At 37.3% G+C, this 23,342-nt stretch overlaps 1 protein-coding gene across 1 annotated transcript; it reads right to left on the reverse strand.

The window, feature by feature from the left end:
- Window positions 1-660: 660 nt before the first annotated feature.
- PLG (plasminogen) lies at window positions 661-21,601 on the reverse strand. The gene is made up of 19 exons (XM_042830236.1): window positions 21,494-21,601; window positions 18,207-18,342; window positions 16,569-16,675; window positions 12,581-12,695; window positions 11,702-11,841; window positions 11,038-11,158; window positions 10,814-10,932; window positions 9,695-9,857; window positions 8,974-9,104; window positions 8,668-8,833; window positions 7,792-7,958; window positions 6,723-6,871; window positions 5,985-6,078; window positions 4,693-4,813; window positions 3,865-3,939; window positions 3,355-3,495; window positions 2,162-2,268; window positions 1,156-1,301; window positions 661-946 (listed from the first exon to the last, which is right to left on the reverse strand). Exons 1-19 carry the CDS (start codon window positions 21,540-21,542, stop codon window positions 785-787), a joined length of 2,409 nt encoding a protein of 802 aa, XP_042686170.1. The 5' UTR covers window positions 21,543-21,601; the 3' UTR covers window positions 661-784.
- Window positions 21,602-23,342: the final 1,741 nt, after the last annotated feature.

The following is a 23,342-nucleotide window of genomic DNA, read 5'->3' on the forward strand; positions in this document are numbered from 1 at the left end:
CACAGGTATATGTATTTCCTCTTCATTTAGAGAAGAAAAAGCTGTATAGCTGTATGCAGTGGTAAGACAAGTTATACAGTGAAACAAGACTGGTCCTGAGGATGACAGAAGTTTATAATACACTACATGCATTGTCATTACTCACTGTGATGACTGACATCAGTTATTTCTCTGTCTTCACTATGAACTAACTTTTAGATAAAGGTATTTTTTATTCACTGTTTTATGCAACATTTGTACTTCTGCTGACACAAATTTCCCCGTCAATTAAAAAAAAAAAAAAGTACAAGCCAAATGTGTTTATTTTTTCATCCCACGTACAGTCAGATATATCTAATAAAACACCACAGGCATAACAGATGTGTACAGTGTTTCTTCTTTTTTTTTTTTTTTTAAATCACTGGATTGGTGAAAAGATCAAACAGCTCATAGAAAATGGCAAATATTCTCCTTTCTTCATCTGTTGGAGACACAACATCTTAAACTTAGAATAAAAAGTCATTGTAGAGTCTCATTGAAATGCTGATGTTGGAATTTTTGACAAGTATTTCAAAGGTGTGTTGGTCTATTGTCAAATATAGCAAACCATGGAATATATATATAGAAAGAGGGTGATGCAGTCAGATGGGTTTTATGGCAATAAACATTACCTTAAAGCAATTTTAAATGGATGATCATATTTATTTTGCTTTTTAGGAATGATTGTAGCTTTAATATTGCACTTGTAATCTGGTATTTCTAATGTGCATACTGCTTTCCAGGAGAGGGCAGTCCATACCCAGGATCAGTTGTTTTCCATTACGCTCTTAATCCAAGGAATATAATTAGAAACTCGAACATAAACTCCGGGTTTCATGGGTTGAGCACAGCCAAGGCCCCAAGAGGTGACTCCATGTTGGACAAATCTATCTTGGTCCAGACAAACTAGAGGTCCTCCACTGTCTCCCTAAATAGAGTGAGAAAAAGCAAAATGAGAGCTCAAGATGTGAAGAGTGGTGTTCTCCCAAGAGGCACAGAAATGGAACTGCCTCTTGAATGAGAGATCAACATGTGTTACCAGAAAGCACTAGAGCTTTGGCTGGAGAGGAGTTTTCTAATGCATGCTGTTGAGCACTGTTCTTATAACCAATGCTGATGCTCACAGCCCTTTCTTACCTGGCAGGTATCTGTGCCTCCATGAATATTTCCAGCACAGAGCTCATGTTTTTTGACTCTCCCATTCAAAAATTCAGGGCGGTTGCATATTTTATTCTCAATTACAGGGAAGCCAGTTTCCTTTAAGTAGCCTTCACCAGGAGTTCCTTTGCAAGTAAACAAAGTAAATTATAATAAAAAACCCAGTGTGTTAAATTACAAAGATAAATTAGCATCTTCATAAAATAAATGTCAGGATAGGAATAAGCAGTAAACAAACATACTTTCTATGCATACTCAGTAAGCATTATCAGTATTATCACAGTGCTTATCACCTTTTAGCACCCATCAAAACACACAATGCATTGATTGCCCTTACTGTTCTCGCACTGAATAGATATGGGTCCAGTACCCATACTGTATGTGGGAGTTGTGGGAGTCATTCCCAAACCATTTTATTTCTCTGGGTCTGAGAATACCTCTCTGTGTAAGAAAGGAGGAAGGAAATAGGCAGTTGAAAATGTCACGATGGACAGAAGCAAGGAGGCAGAAAAGTTATGATGCTCTTCTCAGCCAAGACAAAGTGGGAGGTTTGAAGATGGGAGCGCTTTTATATTCAAATGAGATCTTCTGAACCAGTCTGATTGTGAGAAAAATCATTTGAGAAAACACGTAAACCCACATCACGTATTAAGAAAATTGTGTAAGTCTGGAAAAACTTTCCTTCTGAGTGTGTAAAAGCCTACTCGGGGGAAAAGCAGAGTGGACTGAGAAATAAAAGCAAGTATGCGCTTAGGTCTGATTCCTCTCTTTTTGTATTGGTTTTGGGTGTTCCAATGCCTGTCACTCTGAGAGGTTTTAAAAAATCTAAATCAGAAGAAAGTGTTAGAAAGAAAGGAAGTATGCTACAAACTAGATGAAAAATGTATGCATGCAAGTTTTTTGGGGGGTGTTTGTGGCATAGAGTGAGTATACTTTGGATATAAATATATACCACTCCAAAAATGGAGTGTTAATTCTGTCTCACCTTTTGTATCTCCCCAGCCTGTAACATAGCACTCCTCTCTTCCTCCTAACACAGCATTTTCTTTTGGCAAGCAAACAGGGATTACCTGATCAGTGATGATTGCTGGGCTGAAAGAAACAGACAGAAGACTCACACAGGGTCAGTCATTATATCACTTATCCATGATACCACCTTAATATTTCTAAGAGGACTTTATACAGTCAGCCTTTTTTTCCTTGAAATTCTGAGCTTCAGGTAATGCTTTTTTTTTCTGAAATTCAAAACCACTTATATTTTAGGTTCTAATCCCACAGAACACGATACACAAAAGGAAAAGATCTGAAATGGAGAATGGCTTAAAAGGAAATAATATTAAAAATACTAAAGTAAATTCAAAAGAAAGTGTTCACATATGGTTAAAGCATAGACAACAAAGCCTACCTTACTCTGCCCGCACCCAGTCTCACTATTTATAGGTTACTTTCAAACTGGATACTCCTAGTGTAAAGCAGAACCTGAGTCAGTCTGACTTACTTCTGTATGCAGATTCTTAAATAGGTTCAATTAAGAAGCCACTTTAATTGTACTGTGTTTTGGATTTTCATTGCAGCCAGAGAAAGAAAAGCACAGGCAGGTGTTCATATCTGCTTGTTGCTATATAGATGTATTCCTATCAATTGCGTAGCATGTTGGAGTTTCAGACCAATGGAAACAGATGGAAGAAGTGCTAACCTGGATATTGCATCAAAAACGTGTACTGCTTGCCTGCTAGTGCAGGACAACCTGCTGGAAGAACTCTCCCAACTCTATCATGGAAAAAGTATGGGGTCACAGTATGCTGCCATTGTAGCTTTCAATCTCGCTACATTACCAAGATTGAAATGTATAGGGAAAGTTACAGAGTGAAAGCTTTTTTAGGCACCACCTCCTCCTGCTCTGCTGCCTCCACCATACTTCACAGCAGCTGGCTCGGAGTGCACCGCTAGCATAGGTCACCATCTAGCCCTCCTCCCTCTCCAAAGCAGCATTTTCCCTTTCTAAAGCCCTGCAAATGAATCACCCTAGCTTCCACTAGAGTTTCTGCAGAAAGGGAAGAGAGGGTCACAGTATACATATAAACACACACTTCCATAGCACCAGCAAAAAACCACTGCTTAATTAAAAAGCGGGCAAACCAAAATTTTCCTGTCAGAATGCTTCAGGTGAAAGGATACCTCCTCAGTTTTAGTAGAGCAATGTCCGCCCTGTGAGGCTCCTTGAACAGTTTCTCAACATCTCTTTTCTGCACTGATGTTTCTAATGCTCTTTCCTCGTGTAATCCAAGGTATACTTTATACGAAGATGGCCGTGATGACCTATTGGAAATGATTGCACACAGTGAGCACATTAACACACGTCCAGGACATAGGCCACTTATGATAATGTTGAGCACCTACTTCTTCAAAGTCAGAAAAGAAAGCCAGCTTTGGAGTAAGCTTGTTTTTGTAATTCCTTATCATGGCATGCGAAATCAAGCTTGCTATGTGCATTAGCTGGTGATAGTTCTACTCAACACTCTTTGGTTTTCAGTCAGAACTGCTTTAATGAATGATGAATAGTTCTGGCTCAATTCTTGACTGTGCAAACTGAGACAACTCAGGTTGGTTATTGGGCCAGTTTTATTTCTCCTGTTATTTTCTATCTCATGTAAGAAAATGCTGTTGCAATCTGTGACAAATACTTACTTTTCTAAGCAGTGAGCAGCAGTAAGAACCCACTGTGGGTCTATCAGTGTTCCCCCACAGAAATGCAAGCCATAACTGTAATAGAGCAGAAAGACATGAAAAAAAAAAACATGGGTTTAAGGTGGTGAAAGCAGCTGTAGATCACTGCAGTTCATCAGGTAATCCTTCCAGCATCACTTTTACAAACTAAAGAACTTATTCTGTATTTTTATTTGGAATAAAATTCTTTTCTTTTCTTGAACTATATTTTTTGCAATGACAGGAGTGTTGTGTATATACTTTTATAACAAAAACAACTAGGGTTTTTTTTCCTTGATCAGTATTTTTACAACTGGAAAAACTGATATGCACCAATGTATATCTTATGAGAGATGATGGCTTTTATCCAGTCCTGATTTCAGTCAAAAAACTTTGGAACTAGACTTGGTTTCTGATTAAGAGCGTATTTCAGACAGCTTACACTAATTTCAAGATATTGACTGTATGGTGGGATATAGTGACAGATTTAAATGCATTCTTCCTTACGGTGAAATGATAGTGTTTTTTGAATTATCAATTGTGTTTATTTTGTAGGTATTTGTCATAAAAAGAGCATTCTTGGTTAAATAAATTGCCTTCTTTAAGATTAGCAAACAGTCTAATTTACAACAAATAAATAGCTTAATAAAGTTTATTTTCAACTTTTAGCTTAGAGGCATTTACCCCTCTACTATTTTTAAATATGTAAGTCAGTTATCTTTAGAGCGTTATAACCACATACATACAGCATCCTGTGAGATGCTAAGCTTTCTTGATTGTAAAGCCTCATGCAATGGGGAGTGGCTATACCTTGTCCGGAGACTGATTTGCCAGGGCCAGGAGTGTGGATGTGAAATACACCCAGCAACAATCCTTTGAGCACATAGCTTTGGTCTGGTCTTGGCTTTTCCACATTCATACTGAGTGGGAGCTACAGAATAAGAAAAAAGAATCAAGATGAGGAACTTTAGAGTATTTGCTATGCATTCTCTATGCACTCAGAAAATTAAAAGGTTAAACTCTTACATTTTTCTATTCAGCTCATGGGTTCTAGTAAATTATACACTATACATCATCTATGTTTTGTTAGATTTGTCTTCTTCTGGGACATTTAAAATGCCTGGAATTTTTTTATTTTTATTTTTTTTATTTTTTTTTGCACAACCTTCCTGGTTCTCAGCAAATTACAATTGAATAGAAGTACAGTGAGGTAGAAAAAAGAAAAAGGAATGGAACAAGAAGGCAACAGAATTAAATCCTCCCAACGTGTTTAAATTCTTACAGATGACAGAAGTGCAGAAGTTGCACTGTCAACTGTATTCAAACTAAATATAGTGATATAAAGCACATGAAATTCAGTCACTGTCTCTGTGGAACAACACTTTGTCTGCTCTTATCCCATGCTCTTTTAAGCACTTCAGATGACTCTGCACTATTCCAGAAGGATAGATTTTGGTTAGCCATGGAAAGATGACCTAACAAGAATGCATTTAGATTTGTTGTGAGCAAAAGTAACTAACTACCAAAGCTAAAGGCAAAAGCCATGTTTCCTCTGCTCTTTTACTAAGCAGACTGGAAAGTTATTCTAAAAAGAAATTGGAATCTCAAGATGAAGTCAATGATTTTGTGTAAATGCTATTTTCCGTTAAGAGTCCCAGCCCAAGACTTTCCACACAGTAGTATTTTTACAGTTCTGGTTTGTATGTACTATAAAATAGCTTTCTTATTCTTATTTGTTCTATATTTGGATTCTGATCAGAGGTATATGAACATAGAAGCATGTTTTCCGATCAGCTGTGCCACATGACCAAGCAGGGTAATTTCTTCAGGACCAGCCCTGCTTTGAAATATCTGGCAAAACCTCCATGAGCTTTGGTGGAATCCAGGTAAATCCACTGAAGTGTTTGAGGATTCCAAGGAATAACCATTGGTCTTAAGAATTCAGGCCCTGGTGTTGAGCATTACTTCACCACAGCCTTAATTTCCTATCTAAAGCTACTGCACTGTCTTAGAGCAGTCTTTCAGATTAATCACTGAATGTTGTCCAGTAGTCATAAAAGGTGATAAGAAAGGGAGATGCTAGTCTTAAAAGAAATAATTACGGCACTTGGGAATGTCACAGTACTCCCAGGCTTTTCTTGGGTCAGTTGTGTAGCACCAAGGTCCATTCACGTCTCCATCAGGGTTCCTGCAATACTGTAAAGAATAATGACGATATTAGCTATTAGCAAGAGGACAAAAAACTTATTGATTTTGTCCTAGAATGGTGATTTCTGGAGGACTACAGTGCCTATTTCCACCCCCACTGCAGTTGGTAGGAGCTATAACATCAGCTCTCAGGTCTTTTCACATCCACCCTGTTTGCACGACTGTAAGGCAAGCAGGAATTGTATAAGCTGCTCTTGCACAACTTGTCTACGAGTCCCAGGACAGGGATGCAGTCTTCATCTTCACGCAGGGTGCCTAGTTAGCTGAATTTCTGTTTAGGGTTCCCTGGCCATGCTGTCTGATCTTCATTCAGAGCAGACACATCACACAATTGCATGCACTCATATGGAGGAATGTGAGTTTAGTCACTGTCGTCTGAAAGTGAGTCCCACCATTTGCCTGTTTGTTCACTGATCACCCTATATAGCAAGCAAGACCACTTGGCTCTGCAGCAGGATCTCACTTCTACAGGCTTAGCACAATTCTGATCTTTCAGAGCATCTTCATCCTCTCTGTCCTGCCCAGAACTAAACGACAGATATTTTTCTAATTAGCTTCCCTACTCTGAACTATAACCACAAAAAAGACAGGAAAACTCAATGACAGGAAGTATTAAATGAATAACAGCTTACATTTTTTTCCAGGCCTGATTTTGGATGAGTCCTTGGAGTGAAGTAGTCATGTTTATGTGGTGTCTGAGAACTCCACTCTTGACAAGTCCGGCCCCTTGCAGTTCTTGCTACTGTGCCACGATAATCTATACCATTTGAATGAATGCAATCTGTGAAGAATGAGGAAAAGAAAAAAATTGTTAGCTGTCAGCAATTGGGTCATGCCAACACTTAATGGTGGTGAAGCAGAAATAAATTTGAGGAAATGCTATTTGAACTTACTTATCTTCCTTAATGTATATACATTATATAAGAAAGAAGGAAAGAAGGACAACATAGTATCAGTGATAACTAGCAATCATATTTTGATTTGCTTGCATTTGCAAAATTTTCTTCATTACTATTATAGACTTAGGTCAAAGAAGCTTAGATTCACTTGACACTTTTTGACTTCAAGAGTCAGGACCACAAAGACCATGCAGTCATAAAATCTTTTCTTTATGGACATTAATGTCTACCCATCATGTTTTTCAATATGTAAATAGGTTGTAATGCACATTCAGGCAAAACTATTAATTATCAGACTGAAGAAAGTGACAGAACAAAAAATGAAAGCTGCAGCATTCTAAACATCTACTAGACAATGAAGTTGCATCTGAACTGAATTCAAAAAGCCAGCTGTCCTCTGGTGGTAAATGGAACTCAGAAAATGTGAATGCATGGCATGTGAAAAGACATTTTCAGAACATTTGCCAGCAAAATGCATTCGCTTCTATATTTGCTGTCATTGTTAATAGCACTCCCACCAGAGTGTGGTTACTATCAGTCATTTTTTTTTCCTTGTGCTTCCAGTATTGCCAGATGTAATAGATTAAAAAAAAAAATCCTATATTAATCTAAAATCAAATACAGAAACTATTGTATAATGTTCTATAGGAAAGTTCAGAAAATTACGAGAGTGGATAAGGTATTATGTTAAATCCTGAGATTGTTTAGGATTCTGTCTTTCATCATTCAATTCTATGATTTTTACATATAAAACATCTTTCTTGTTACAAGTGTTCCTGGGGAAAGCACAACGTCTTCTCACCAGGATTTGGTTCCAGAGTTGTCTGAGGAGGTTTTGGTAGGGTTATCTGTACATTGTCATTACATCTCTTCAGGTTGCAATACTCCCATCTCACACTTGGGTCAGTGGTGTAGCACCATGGGCGGCTATCAGCATCTGGGTTTCTGCAATAGTTCTGCCTCAGGTCCCTACGAATGCAAACATATTGTATGCCTATCTGTGCCACAGGCTTGAGAAGAACTTGAAAGAACATTTTAGAAAGCAGGGCTGGTGCAAAGATAATGTACAATGTCTGACAGAAATTCTATTTTCAGCGTAAAGAAATCAAGAAACAATTACAGAAAATTTAATTTTGAAAGGTACTATTCGCTGTTTAAGGCATATAGTAATAATGCTGTTTACAAATCCTGATAAGTAAATGCACATTTTAATATATATCAAACCCTTTTAATTTAAAAAAAAAAAAAAAATTAGCAGGCTTTTTGAATAAATAAATAACAAAAATTAGGAATAAGAAAATAACTCATCTTCTCTACAAAGCTCTACTGAATGGCAGGCTGGGAGCCTAAGACTTAAAATTGTGAAGAATCTCATGTACAGAAACAGTTCATCTCAGTATAAGAGAAAGTTTATGAAAACTCTTAATTTCTTTAAAAGTAATGTAGAAACACAATTAATTGGCATTCTAAAGCATAATAGTGATAAGTGGGGTTCATTTCAAGATGGGATTAATTGAAATACTTCCAGATTTAAAAAAAGAAAGGAAAAAAAAAGGACTTTTAACAAGTATATCCCCTTCGCAACTTCAAATCATTGTTGTGTAAAGGTGCTGCAAATAAAAATGAGTTCATGAGTGATCATTCTTGAATGAAATACAGAAATAAGAAATGCACATACGCATTTGGGAAGTGTTCTGAAGTTTTATTGTGACGATGTGGTGACATTGAGTTCCAGGCTTGACATTTCTTCCCTGTGATAGTGAAAGAAGCTGTACCACGATAACTCACACCATTGCCTTGGTAGCACTCCTCAGTTGCTTGAGCTTGCTCAGGCTGATCAACAGCTGTAGTGAATAGCAGAAATCTGTTAGCATTACACAGAGTGACAGAGCAATAATACAACTGAGCAGTCACCTCAAGTTTCTTGCAACCAAACACAATGACACAGCACTTCCATACTGCACATATCTCCTGTTGTTCTTACCAGGGCTGTCTGGTTCTTTCCCATCACAGGAAGGGATGGTGCAATATTCCCATCGAGCAGTTGCATTCGTGGTGTAACACCATGGCATCTTCTCACCATCAGGGTTTCTACAATAGTTTTCCTCTAAATTCCTGAAACAGAGAAGTTGTCTGAGAAAAGCCTCTCATGGAAACCTGATTATGGTTACGAACAAGGAGGGAATGTGTCTTGCTTCCTAGTTCATTGTTGCATTTACAGATGAGTAACTGCTGCTGTCATTTACTGGTTCATTTACTAGATGAATAATTCCAATGCGCCTGTGTTTTGGATGTGCTAAATTAGATGTCTGCTAGATGGACATACGACTTCATGCAGTACTTTGAAGCAGAGAGCAGGAAAGGAGAAACACAAGGTAAAATAATCCAGCCACAGGCAAATATCATAGTAATAATTTTCTCATTTTACTTTGCTTCACCTGAGCAACGATACAGAAGGATGAACTGAAGAGGGAAAAAGATAACTAAGCAGAGCATGAAAGTCAAAAGAGGAGACGCTCATACCTAAGAAAAACAAAGTGAATAAAAAGAGGATAAACGTGTGAAAAATCAACTGAAAAAATGCAATGCCACAGGTAACAAACTCTGGTGTAACACAGGGACTTTGCACAACAGCTGAAGAAAAATGAAGTGACTCTGTGCCTTGGTACTTCTCATGGGTACTGAAGAGGAGAGGTTACACTTACTTGCAGGGATAGTTTTCAGGAGTGCGAGCATGTCTGTGAGGAAACTGAGCACTCCAGTGCTGGCAGGTATTCCCTGATTCAGTAACAGATATCTTGCCTCGATAGTCTTCTCCTCTTCCTGACAAGCACTGACGCCCTGGTGCAGATACAGGTGGGGGTGTTGCTGTTGCAGAAAGAGGAACTGAAATTATATGAGGCCTTCTAAAAATATAAGAAGAAGAACAACAACAACAAAGGCATCAAAGCACTTAAGAGCTTTAGAGTGAGGTAGGAATTTTAGCTTACAGGTAAGGTTTATAGATCAAACTGTTTGGAAAGCCCAAAATGCGGAGAAAACTTCTTATCTTTTCTCTTTTCCATTTCAACATTCAGACTCCCAAAAGGGCGTTTGTATCTGCCCCTTTACAGCAGCCAGAAACAGCACAACAAATACTAGCAGCCCCATCAGATCATAGCTGAAAAGTGAGCAAACAACACTTGTGAAGAAAACTGGGGTGAATGTGGTAGGCATGTCAGCGAAAGATACAGGTTTTGGTGCAAACCAAAAGATTTGTACACAACCTAGTGAGAGTTAGGGACAGCAAGGATGAGGTCTGGTGAGAAGACCCAGGGGAAAAGTATTGTGGCAAGAACAGGCCCTCAAAGGAGAAGGAAATTGAGCTGGAAGAGCAATGAAATTTTTTTCAGAATGAATGAAAATGTCATCAAAAGGGGAATACAGAAGGAGTACCAGAATCACTGAAAAATATTGTTCTGGAGAAACACATGGAGGAAGAGAGATGTGCTCCAGGAAAAAAAAAAATTAGAAATACCGATGACAGACAATTCTAGTCTCAAAAGAGCCATTAGAAGCTCATTTCAAGGTTATTCCTTTCCTTCCTTTCCTTCCTTTCCTTCCTTTCCTTCCATTCCTTCCTTTCCTTCCTTTCCTTCCATTCCTTCCTTTCCTTCCTTTCCTTCCTTTCTTTCCTTTCCTTCCTTCCTATGAGATGAAAGTCAAAATCTTGTATTATTTCTTTTATTTTGGAGGCTTAGTCTACCTGTTCTAGTTCTTTGCACTACTCTGAATAAAAGATGTCTTCATGTCTTTATGTCTAGAAGCCTGGAAGTCAAACTCACTGCAACGAGGAATGTCACAAAATTCCCAGCGTTTATTCGGGTTGGTAGTGAAACACCAGGGCCGAGGTTCACCATCAGGGTTACGACAATAATTCATCTTCAGATCTTTCTCTGGAAAACTGAGCAGGAGAAATAGATTTTAAACAAGTCACAAATGGCTGCTGTGACAATTAGCCTGTCTGTGATAAAATGGTCTGGGGTCACCATGGTGTTAAACAACTCACTTTTCAGGGAGGTATCCATGAGAGTGAGGTTGCTGGGAGTCCCAGCGTTGGCACTCAAGCCCAGATGCTGTTGTTGCAACTACTCCATGATAGTTTTCTCCACTGCAGTGCATGCACTCCACTGTAGGAACAAGTTTAGAATGAAGACAAGAGACAGAGATTTCATGCGGAACTTGTCTGTAAACACTCACACTCATCTCACTTGAAGTTCAAGAGTCTAATGAGAACACAAGGCTGAAAGACAATCATTTTTGTCAAAGTTTCTTTTTCTTGATGACTTGAACTAATTGGTTATAGTATTCTATCAAAATATATATGCTATGGAATATAGTTTCTAAAAGGGATGTATTTAAACTGCTGATCTATAATTGAAAATCTGTTGTTCCTATCGACTTTTGCACTAGCAACCATCATTTGGTTCAATTCTAGGATTATGATCTGAGAATACATTGTCATTCTTTTGTCTAGGGAAATTGCTCTTGTGTAGCTGACTTGGTAGACGTATTTCTAGTCAGTGTAAAAAAATCTCTTTGGAAAGTTCCAGGCTGAACTAACCTCAAGTTTGGAACAAATCTGGAATGAAAATAAAAATATCTATATAACTACTCATTTTTGAACTTTGAATCTTCTAAACAAGGGAAACAAATTATGTATGTATCCTCACCTTCACATTCTGGGATGTTACAGTAATCAAATCTAGTATTAGGATCTGTTGTGTAACACCAGGGTCCTTTTTCATCATTATCAGGATTTCTGCAGTAATTTTCCTCCAGCCCTGCCTCAGGGTATTTTCCAGGTGTGTAACTGGAATAGAAGTAAAGATTAGAGAATAAGGGAAATGTCACAGTTGTTCAGTTGAGGATCCTAGAAGTGAAATCTCTCTGAGGACCATTTTGAAGATGTCATTCATCAGAAGTCTCATAATTGCTACTGTAAGTAAGTCAAGGGTTAGAAGTGTCAGAGCAGCAGACTTCAAGAAATTTGTTGTTTTTAAAGCCAGTCATGTATTTAATACTAACATTTACTCTCGATTCAGTTTCCAATAACTTTCACTCAGCCAGGTACTTTCATTCACTCAAGTGTGAGAGTTCTCTGTGAGCAGAATGCTATGCCATGTCAATAGCAGGTTGCTAAGTAAACCCGATTGAGCGTTTTTCTTTAAATACAATAAATACTGTTCTGTTTACTGTCTACAGATTCACTGATAGAGTGATGTTGTCTGTCTCATTTCCTTCATATTATACTTTTCAGACAAGAGAAGATACTCTTGTCCTGAGACTGATGAAAAATTGTTTCAACAGAACCAACTGCTTCCCTTTCCAGCATTCTGCTCACGTAAGGATCAAAAAAGTTAAACACAAGTGCCAAGACTCAAAAGTCCCTTTGATTGTTCAGCTCCACTTATAATTCAGACTAAAGAAGGATAAGTGTAAGAAATTATTTTATATTAAGAATTTAATGAATTGCTCATAAGACTACTCAGCACATACAAACAGTTTAGCAGAATTTCAGAAAAACATGAGCACAGATGTAAAGTCCATACTTAGGTTTATGGGGTGCAGTATCAGCCCACTTCTGGCATTCCACACCCTTCTGAGTTTTGGCTTCTGTTCCTCTGTAATCGCTCCCTCTACCTTCCTTGCATTCTAGAAGATAAACTGAAATTATACGTGTTTGATTAATTGGTATCATCACATATCCTTTGGAATTTAGTTTATAAAAATATTTTTTCTTTAAAGTTAATTGTTTCATGAATGAGATTTTATTAAATCATGATAGTATGCTGAAACAATGACTCTGCAAGATAAAGAAAAGTTGTAATGGTTGAAATGTCATATTATACATGCCTTTCTACTCCTAGTTTTTGAAACTTAGTAGTCCCTTCATGGAATAAAATAAAATAAAATAAAATAAAATAAAATAAAAGGAAGGGAAAAGGAAAAGAAGGAGAAGGAAAAGGGAAAGGGGAAGAGGGAGAAGCAGAGGGAGAAGGGAGGGCAGAAGGTAGGAGAGGATATGGTTCAGCAGCAATACTGGTTTGAAGTATTCCTGACTATCCACAGCATCTTATTTTCCCAAGGATTCATCACATTGCCTTCACAGCTACAGTAGTGCAGCTGTTGGCATGGATATGATGTGAAAAAGACCTAACATGAAAAAAAACTTTCCAAAAAGTCTCATATTCTATATCAAAAATATAGCCCCAATGAGGCTACAGTATTACCAAATCTTTCTTAGTGTTATTACCTTTTGTGTTTATTAGCAGATGAAAAAATGATTTTTGTTAGTCCCTAATCTGGTCAGTTAAGGTAGGCTTTTTTTCTTAAAAATTCTGTATTGAATTGACACAATAACCTAAGTTCATTTTTTTCAATAACTTCAGCACTCTTTTCTCTCCTCCATTCAACATTTTTTAATGCACATGGTGTAGTTCATCAACCAGTTCCTCTCTTCTAGCAGAAATAAAGCAATCTGTCTTTTAGGTTGTGACCTGGTTTGTCTCAGTGTTTTTTATGCAATATCCAAACATGATATTTTTGGAGACCCAGTTATGCATCAGATTTTTTCAGCATCTGTTATAGCAGAGGTGATGTATGAGCACAAGATTAACATAAATCTGCAAGAATGATGTCAATTTACATAAATCTACCTTGACAAAAATGAAAAGAATGAATACATGAATCTGAAAATAGATCCATATATTCTGTGTGCTGGTGGGTATTTTGGAACTGGATTTATGGGTCTTACCTTCCTTTTGATAAGCATACTTGGACAAGTTTTCTCTAAAAGCTTTAACAGGAATCCCTCAGTTTTGCAATAAATTAACATTAAAAAACCCAAATAACTGAATCTGTTAAATGCTGATTTTTCCAGTTTGTATAAATATTTGACCGTTTCATTGTCCCTTTGTGTTAACTATTTACAAACTGGAATGCAGAGAGCAAATTGCAAAAGCAGGTTTTAATTCTTATAGCTTTTTCAATAACCCAGATAATTTTAACTTTCTGTATTATACCATATGCCATAGGAAAAATAATTCTGAAAGCTGTAAATTTTGTACCAAATGCCATACTTTTCTTTGAAAACAATAGTAAAGACCAATTGGGTCTCATATAGCAACTGCTTCCACTCAAAAAAAAAAAAAACAAACCAAAAAAACAAAACAAACAAACAAAAAAAAACCCAACAAAAAAAAAGTGAAAAAATTCAGGTTTCATCAATATAGTAGTGCAAAAACAAAAAACAGTTGGACATGTGATAGGAATTTCTTTGAAATGCAGCAGCTCCTATGAACAGTGATATGATCCATCTAGGTGAAAGCTACATTTTGCTTTGTTTCTGTCACAGTATATTAAAATTATACTGTCATTAGAATGAGAATGTATGGGAACTGTTGAGTCACAGCCTGCACCACTGATTGAGCACCTGGGGAAAGGACCTGGTCAGCCCTGAGAGCACAGGTGAAGGCAATTCAGTTGTGTGATTGGAAGAGCACCTCTCTCAGAATTCATCTAAGGACTGACTGCCACGCCTTGGTGGAGTTTTCTCCTGTGAACCTGGAATCTTTTGATATGGGTGAGCAATCTTCTTCCTGTCATTTATAGCACCTTTCTATCATGTTGGTCTTTCTGTTGTTGCACCTCTTGTAGTGCCTTTCCTATTGTATTGATCTGCACAATTGCTATAGGGACCATAATTAATTAAAACACTCTGTAATAAAGGGCTATGCAACTATTTGACACAATTACTCTCAGCTACTTTTACGTGTTAGCTAAGACCTCAAAGTTATTCAAGATTATACCCAAAATGATAGCAGCTCTGGGAATGAAACAGTAAAAACTGAAGTACTGATTGGCATGAAAGTCAGAAGAAAAAATCCTGCATCTTCTCAAAGGTTATATGAGTAAGAAAGATTGTATAAGTGAAAAGGATTATATAAGGAAGAAAATCTACAAGAGTTGTGAAAAACATTAGGTTGAAATTATAACTCAGAAGTATTGGTCCAGTTCCCTATTCAGGTTCTGAGCTGGATGGGGCTTCCAAGAGCTTTGTCCATCAGTATCTGTAAGGGTGGGTGCTCCATAGCCTTTCTTGTTAGTGTGGTTCAGTGCTTACCCATCCTTCTTTGAAAGATTCTTTTCCTTACATCCTCCATAATTTCTGAACAAAATCTTATTTGGATGTTTAGTTGTGATTCAGCTAAAGCTAATAAATTAGTACGTAAGATCTTGTGTGTGCTAATTGCACAACACTAGCATAACTTTCAAGGCTTTGCAGGTCAGCAGTGGAGTAAGGATGTAGAAAGGTGCCTTTTCAATTTCTAAATATTCTCTTAAAAATGTCTTAATGCTTAAAAAAATTAGAAAAAAAAATTAGAAATCATCCAATGGTGAGATGGAATGTTCACAAAGTCATTTAACAGAGAGCTTTACTACTTCTGTTGAAAGGTTTATTGTATTATTATATTAAAAGGATTATCTTGTGTGTCTGAATAATCAGTAAGGAGATCTTTTCTCCTATGTGCGTTATTAAGTCAGAGAATGATACAATGAATCTTCCACTGCATTAAAAACAAAATAATTTCCTTCTTCCATCTATGTAACAAGAGCTCAGTGATTATGGAAGTTGAAAGTAGCTTTTAAATTCAATCATTTCACTGCATGTAGCATAAAGTGATGAATATTAAAAATAAAATAATAAAAAAAAATTAAAAAAAAAAAGGATAATTGCCATTTCTTAAAGACAAACTATTTGCTGAATAGAATAGGAAATCAGATATACTTTTCTCAAAAAGACCTCATTCATGGCAAAACTGACTGGAAACAAAACATATGCAAAAAGGGAATCCAAAGTACTGCCACATCAACTAATTATATCATAAAAACATACATTAGGATAAAAAGCTTCACGAAATTGATTAAATGAAGAGTGCAAACGTCATTTAAAATATACAAATATGAGCAAAAGCACCCATTTATGACTGGAAAGTGGTTAACACTCTAATTCTAACAATGCATGAAACTAAGAAAAAACTGATTTGACTGCCCCCCAGGGTAAGAAGTAAATCTTGTTTAGAGATATATGTGAAATCTTTGCTTGTTTTCATCAGTTTTCCACTGGATAAGTGCCTATCTCAGGATCCATAGTCTGTACGAGTAGCTTTTCCTACTACTCCCAGCAGAAACAAAGAAGATGCAGCCATAGGTTACTGGCTGGTTTAAAAGGAGAGGTAGATTAGGGACACTTAAGCACCTTCTTTACTCCCAGCAGTATCTGTGCTCTCAGAGCAATAGTTCGTTGAGTCTTGTGGATCCCCAGAATTTAGGGAGCAGGAAAGATGCTGGAGCACTAATCTGGGAAAAAAAGCTGGAACTGCATTTCCAGCAATGTGGCAGAAACCAGATATCAGAGAAGGGCTGTTCTAATCACATTGCATGACCCAGTGATGACATGGTCCCAGTTACAACAGTGTTATGGTAGTCTTTCTCAAAAGGATATCTTGGTGAAATGGTATCAGTGTGTAAACGTACTTCTTTTTTCATAAAGAACTGCGTTTGTTCTTCTGAATAGCACTGCTGTTTTGGTGTTCTCAGCCAATGTTATACACTGTTGGTCTTTACTGGTGAATAAGAAGGCCCTGTTAAAATTAAGAGGAGAGAGCAAGGTAAGAAACAGTAGATGAATATATGCATTATTTTCCTGAAGACTGTTTCTAGCATTAAGTTATCATTGTGAAAGTGCTGTGCTTTGGCAAGGTTTAAGATTCAGCAGTGCTTTGCAACACCCCAAATGTTCCATCTCCCAGTTTCAGTGCTGACATTAACTCTTAAGCCTTCATCTCAAAGTTAGGTTGAAAGTGAGCCGTACGAGGAGACTATGACACAGGTTAAAAATTTATAATTTATAATGTGCCAGAGACAACAGAGAGTGTGTTGAAGAGCGTACATGCAAAAATGTTACTGATTGTGCAAGAAGCAGGGTATTTTACAGTATTCAGCAGTTATCAAGGAACAGATAAAATTCAACAAGCCAGCATCATAAATTACTTCTTGATAACTGTTTTAAGTCACCATTACTTGAGGCAGTGTAAGCACACTGGATAGCAAGCTCGTTTGTCTTTTTAGCAAGGGCCTAGGATGGAAGTCTGAAAAATGAGAGCAGGTAGCATAACCTTTATAGCAGTATTTAAGGAAAACCCTTGGTAGGCCAAGTAATTTCTGTTGTTGACTCTTCTGATTCAACAAAGAGCAGTAGCAACATAGCATTGAGCGGGCAGGTCTGCACCAGTGCATTCCTGCCTTAAATAAAGGCCTGACAGGGAACCAAGTGCTGGAATGAGCCCTGCAGATCCTCAGCTTTCTGAGTTCAGAAAGGTATCCTGCAGAAGCAATAGATGCAGGGCTTGTGATCTCCCTGCCTCATACAAGAGAACAGCCTCTCACTGCGGTCACTGTTCTCATTCCAGTTGTCTGCTTTACAGCCGAGATTTCAAGGAGCTTCTGAGGCTTAGATGTGGAAGGCTTGGAAGCCTGAAGCTCAAAGTATTAGGCTCTTCTTAGACAGCATCAGCCACTGGTGATCAGCCAGTGGTATAAACTGATTAACACCCTTAATGGTTCGTGTTTCCTGTCCCTCAGTGTCTTGTTAAATGCAAGTGCAGAGGGAGTGCTTGGTGGAAATAGGGCACAGGTTTAAATGGCTGTCTTTTTCTCAAGGTAAATAGAAGGTAAATACACAAGTCCGAATTCTAGTAAAATTCAGAATAATTGACATGTCTGCAGGATAATAGGTAAGGCATAAGCGTGTAATTATTACTGTTCTAGATTTTCAAGAATTACTTATGAGTCTTTATTGTGAAAAGTGTCCTGATAAAACCATGTCACCTTGGTTCTCTGTGTGCCAAACTGTGCATCAAGAGATATTGCTTTCCAGTGAAAATCCAATATAGTTTTCTTATTTTTTTCTACTTCTGCTTGTCTTCATCTATGTCTCTCAGGCACTGACTTTCTATATCTCTGTAGTTTTTCCAAGAGACTGCAGAAGCATATATTCCTAAGAAATCCCTCTAACGTCCAGTCAATAAATAAGGTTGACTTCTCCACGATCTGCACATCTATATACATCTGTACATCTGAAATACATATACAAGAAACAGCAGCAGAAATTACCTGCAAGAAAATTTAGTTTCAGTTTCACATTGCTCTGCACATTCTTCTTTACTACTTGTCTTATAAGTTTGCTTCTTTGAGTTAAGCAGCCAAGCTCCCTCTGTCCTCACATAGCTGTCTAGTATGCTTCCTTGCACTAAAAGGAAAAAGAGAGGAAGAAGTAAGAATGTGAATGCCGACATAGTTAATATCAAATTTTCACATTAAATCCTTTGACACATCATTTAATAAAGTAATAAATCAGTAGCTACAGAAATATTTTCTTGTCTAGTCTGTTAAATTGTAGTGTCACTAAAAAACCCAGGGCAAGCAGGGTTTGACTTGAACAGTGCTTTGGTGATTCTGAAAGGCATTGCAAATGTCACAGACCTGGTGCATAAGGTGATGGGAATAAATAAAAAAAGAAAGTGACGTGCTTTCTGTGACAGAAAGAACTTTTTTTTTCCATAGTTTGGAGAAAGTGAAGGAATGAAACCCAGGAAATATATGAAACAACTGTTGATTGCTGATACCTATCCACAAAAAAAAGAAAACCATTTCAGTTTTATCAGTTACATTGTAGATGGGTTTTTTTTCCAAATGTTCTTGTGAGAAGCCCATTCTCTATCACTGTTGTTTTCACTGTGGGCATTGTCAGTTAATCTGGACTTGATATATGCTTAATAATCAAGGTAGCAGATGTTTTTCTTTATTGCAGTGAATTGACACTAGAGCTAACTGATAAATAACCTTAATCATATAGCCCCTGAGCTATGGCTGCATGTGACATATATGCGATGTTAAAAAATATGCCTACGTTAACCAAGAAATATATATAATAAAAAAAAAAAAAAAAAAAAAAAAAAAAAAGTGCTCAAGTACAAACCTCTTTAATCCTCTCATATGGTGTCTTGTTTTTTTTTTTTTTTTCTCCTCTTACAGCAATGTTATTTCTGAATGCTTAAATACTGATCATAGAACCATGACTTTCATGATTTCTGGCAGCAGTGTCAGAGTGTTGCAAGAGTCCTGTGATTATTACAGTTTCTTTATCCTACGAGCCTATGACTTCATTATAAACTGATTTGGCTCTGGGATTTGTCCATTCTCCTCGATTTCAACCTCAAACAGGCAAGTGACTCGTGGTTTTTGCAACACATCCTAGTCCTGCTCTGCGTGCTGTTTTGTGTTCTGATTTATGCAGTTGCTGAATTAAAGGCAGACAGGGTGTGAATCATGCATATTTCAGCTTCCTGCTCTTGTGTGCAAACACACTGAAGAGAAGGTCTTTCTTCATCTTCTTGGACTCATTTTTTTTCTGAGCCATTGCCCAGTGGCAACAGAAAGAAGGCAGTTTGATTTTGCTCTAGCCGACAGCCTCTGAGTAGGGAACTTCCCAGGGTTTCAATTATTTTTTTTTAAACTGAGAAAATGTCTTTTAGGCAACTATTCCTCCCTTTTCTGAGCTAAACTTCTGTAGTATGAAACAGACTCGCGTACCTCTTGGTACAGCTAAATGTCTTCACCTGAGTGCTAGTTCAGGCTGCAGTTGACTAGCAAACCTAGGGAACCTGCTGTAGCAGGGGGTTGGACTAGATGATCTCCAGAGATCACTTGCAACACCTGTGACTCTCTGATTGTCCTTTATGATCATTTTACATCTACAATGGATAGCTGATAAATTGGACCCAAGAGCCAGACTATACTTAGAATGACCTGAGTTGGAATAGACCTTAAAAACCATCTACTCTGAGAAACAACTTCCTTTCATACCACTGCAAATTCAGAAAGGTTACTGAATGTCTTTTTTTTCTGCATGTGTGCTACTGAAGATACTGGCTTTAAAGGTTGACTAACATTATGCATTAAAGGAAAGCATGATTAAAAGTGAAATGAAGTTAAAGTGGAAAATGATACAATAAAATTCACGTGTCAGGCTCACTTATTATCCTAGATGTTTCAAACCAACAATGACATTAAGATGTAGCCAATTGTGAAAGAAAAATCTAACTGGGTTTAAAATAGTCATATGTTGCAACGCTCAAGAAATTCAAGAATTCCAACTATGCTTCTCTGCAACATTAATTCTGCCATGTTTTGACATCTTGACAATTATTAATTTATATAAAAATATAGTTATTAATTGTAATTATGGTGTTATTTTTAAAAAATATTGATTGGGTCATGACTTTCTGTTATAATTACATGGCCATGTACAATGCTTTAAGAAAGCAATAGGGTACACGCAATCAGAATAGAAATGTGATACATTTTCTTGCTACCCTTTTTCCAGTGTCTGTGGAATTTTTCATTGTTAAAAAGATGTATTACTTCCTTTTTCAGAAATGCAAATATTTACAGCAAATTGAAGGATTTGCAAGCAAAAGCAGAGTATTGCAGACAGAAGTCCAAGTACTATTTTTTTCCTCCTTCATATACATTCCTAATTAATTGAGAGGTGTCTTTGATCTGAGTGAGGCTGTTCTACAAAAACATAGCTTAGAAATCAGAATTTAAATGAATGTTCATTATTAGCAAATTCTTGATATTATTTAATGTTAGGTTGGGGCTTGTCTATAGTATTTCTAGTTGCTAAAATCAACTAATACATTTTTCTGTGACCTATTGCGTATTTTCCATTCACGTAAGAAAAATGTTACTGTTTTTTATTGTTCCTTTCTTTTTGGCATATACTGGCATACTTGGGAATATATTCTAGTTGCATTTATTGCACACTGTGTAGTTATAGATAATACCTGAAATAAGATAGGGCACAAATCACATCATTGATTGAAGCTCTCTATCACATAGAATGAAAAATTTCCTGTTAAGACCGTGGCAGTGAAAAATATTGAAACTACAGTGTGTGAAGGAACTTTCCTCCATCTCACTTTATTTTTGTGTGTGATTCTACTTGTAGTATACTTAACAAAGAACCAAAATATATATCACAATACTCATCAATTACAGAGGGGAAAAAAAACAACCAATGATTTTAGGATAAAAAGCTGGCTGAAACCAGAGATACTCGTGTCTTTTTAGCAGCCTACTTGTTTAATGTGTCCCCATTTCTGGCCATTTGGCATATTGGCAAGTGCTGGCCATTTGGGTAGCCATGCAGAAACCAAGGCTAATGATTTTCTAGTGTCTGCAGCAAACACCATAGCTCTAACTTTGTTCTCCAGCAACTCTTGCCCATTGTCCATGTAATTGGTGATGTGGATTTGGTGACCCACTTGCACAACACGAAGTTTTAAAGTATCTGGCCTCTATCTCACCCACACAAGCAGAAGAGAAAAGACTCTTACCTGAGCTGAGCAAGAAAAGAAGAAGCAAAGTGGCTTTGCTAATTCCCATTTTGGCCCACCTGGCGGGCGCTGAAGTTGTCTGTCAGTGCACAAAGTTTTTATCGACTTGCACTGGGTTGAAGAGGCATCAAACAAACAGGGCAGGTAGATTAAGTTAATGATTCTCCCATGCTGATCCCCCTTTGCCATGGAGTGGCACAATGTTCAAACAACCTTGAATTGGATATATTACCAAATCGGATTCAGACATTTGTATTGGATGCTGGGAAATGTGAAGGCACTCTCTCCTATTTTGTGGGGCATGTTTTTGTTCTTACATTGTTAGGTCTCTCTTTGCTAGAGAATAAAGAAGAACACTATTGCTGGAAAGCATAGGAAATTATTAGTCCAGGAAGAATTTTTCTTTCTCCCAGTACTAGAGTCTCAATGCCAATGTTAGCCATTCACACTTGTACTGATGCATGAAGACCACCTTCCATTTAATCTCAGGAAAAGCACTCTTATCAGATCCAAATAATCTTATCAGATTCAGTTAGTTCTGAAAGATAGTTTAATTTTACTTTAGGATTTTCTTTTCTTTTTCTTTCTTTTCTTTGTTGTTAATTTAGGAGTAAGAGTTCATCTTGGTTCAGTGGTGGATGTTATTACTTTTTGTTTAAGATCTGTGAATAGCTATTTTTCTTTCCCAGACATTTAACCTCATAGTGTATGCTTAAACTCATCCTGTGAGGTTGCCAGACTTTGTTCATCTATACATTATCCTGATTTCAACATCAGCCCCACTCTGCATTCCCCAGGTGGCCTTTGCCTTGGAAAAGTTGCACTGCAGCACCATTTCATGGTTTCTCGTGCATGTTAGGTCACTGGTGGAGCTTCAAAACAGCTTAAATCAAATGTGCTAGTGACTTGCCTGAGGCAGGGAGGAGTTGAATGCTGGATGAGGAAAACAGGCTTGAATGGACCGTCCTGGGTCATGAAGTTCAGACTTCTGCAACTGAAGGCAAAAAGTTCATAGAATTATGAGCTCCGTCTAAGAACCAGTTAGGCTATCTATGACCTTGTCTCACCTAATCTAAGTCAAAACTGCATTGTACTGAGGTCTTGGGATAAGGCTCGAGTGAAGAAGAAAAAAAGGACTCTAAGGTACAGTTCTCCTCTCAGTCTCATTGTCATAAATCTGCTTAAAACACATCTAGTTCACTGTAGCTGCTCCTGAGAAAATAAAACTTGGATTTACATTCCTTTCAAATATGATAATCCAGGTTTGTGGAAATATAATCTCTCTCAACAGATTTGATCATGGAAAATTGATCGCGGAGCTACTGTCAGCAGTCAATTCTGGTATAAGAGTGAGTTCTCAGCATGAAAATGTCAAAATGGGAGAAGTGTTTCATCTCCCACAATGATGCTCCTCGCTGCTGTTTTGTAACAACGCTATGACCTCTCATGGCATTGCATTTAAAACGCGCTTTTGTGAACTGTTGATTCATCTGTCTACTTCTGTCTTCCCCCTTTTTCTCTCTTTTTCTCATAAGATCCATACGTCCTCTAAATCTTTTCCCAGTTTTGATTCTGTAGTGTTTGTTCTCGCTTATTTGACCTCTGTGAGGCCCACAGAGGTGGGCCTTGTGTGGAAGTTTATCAGATCTCATTTCAGAGTCAGGGTACTTTTGTTAGCATAGTGGTTAAAATGTAAACAATGGTAGAAGGCTTTTTAAATAGAAGTTGACCCTTGAAATTGGGTTTACTGTAAGCTCAGAAAATCCCCTGCAAATGAATTTGCAAACATTGTCAGAACATGGGTTACAGTGTATTAAATTCAGGTGGACCTAGTGTTCCTAAATATCAG

This window comes from Centrocercus urophasianus, unplaced genomic scaffold (assembly GCF_019232065.1).
Source record: "Centrocercus urophasianus isolate 14NV4802_14NV808 unplaced genomic scaffold, USGS_Curo_1.0 seq_10, whole genome shotgun sequence".
In the NCBI taxonomy this organism is placed as follows: Eukaryota; Metazoa; Chordata; class Aves; order Galliformes; family Phasianidae; genus Centrocercus; species Centrocercus urophasianus.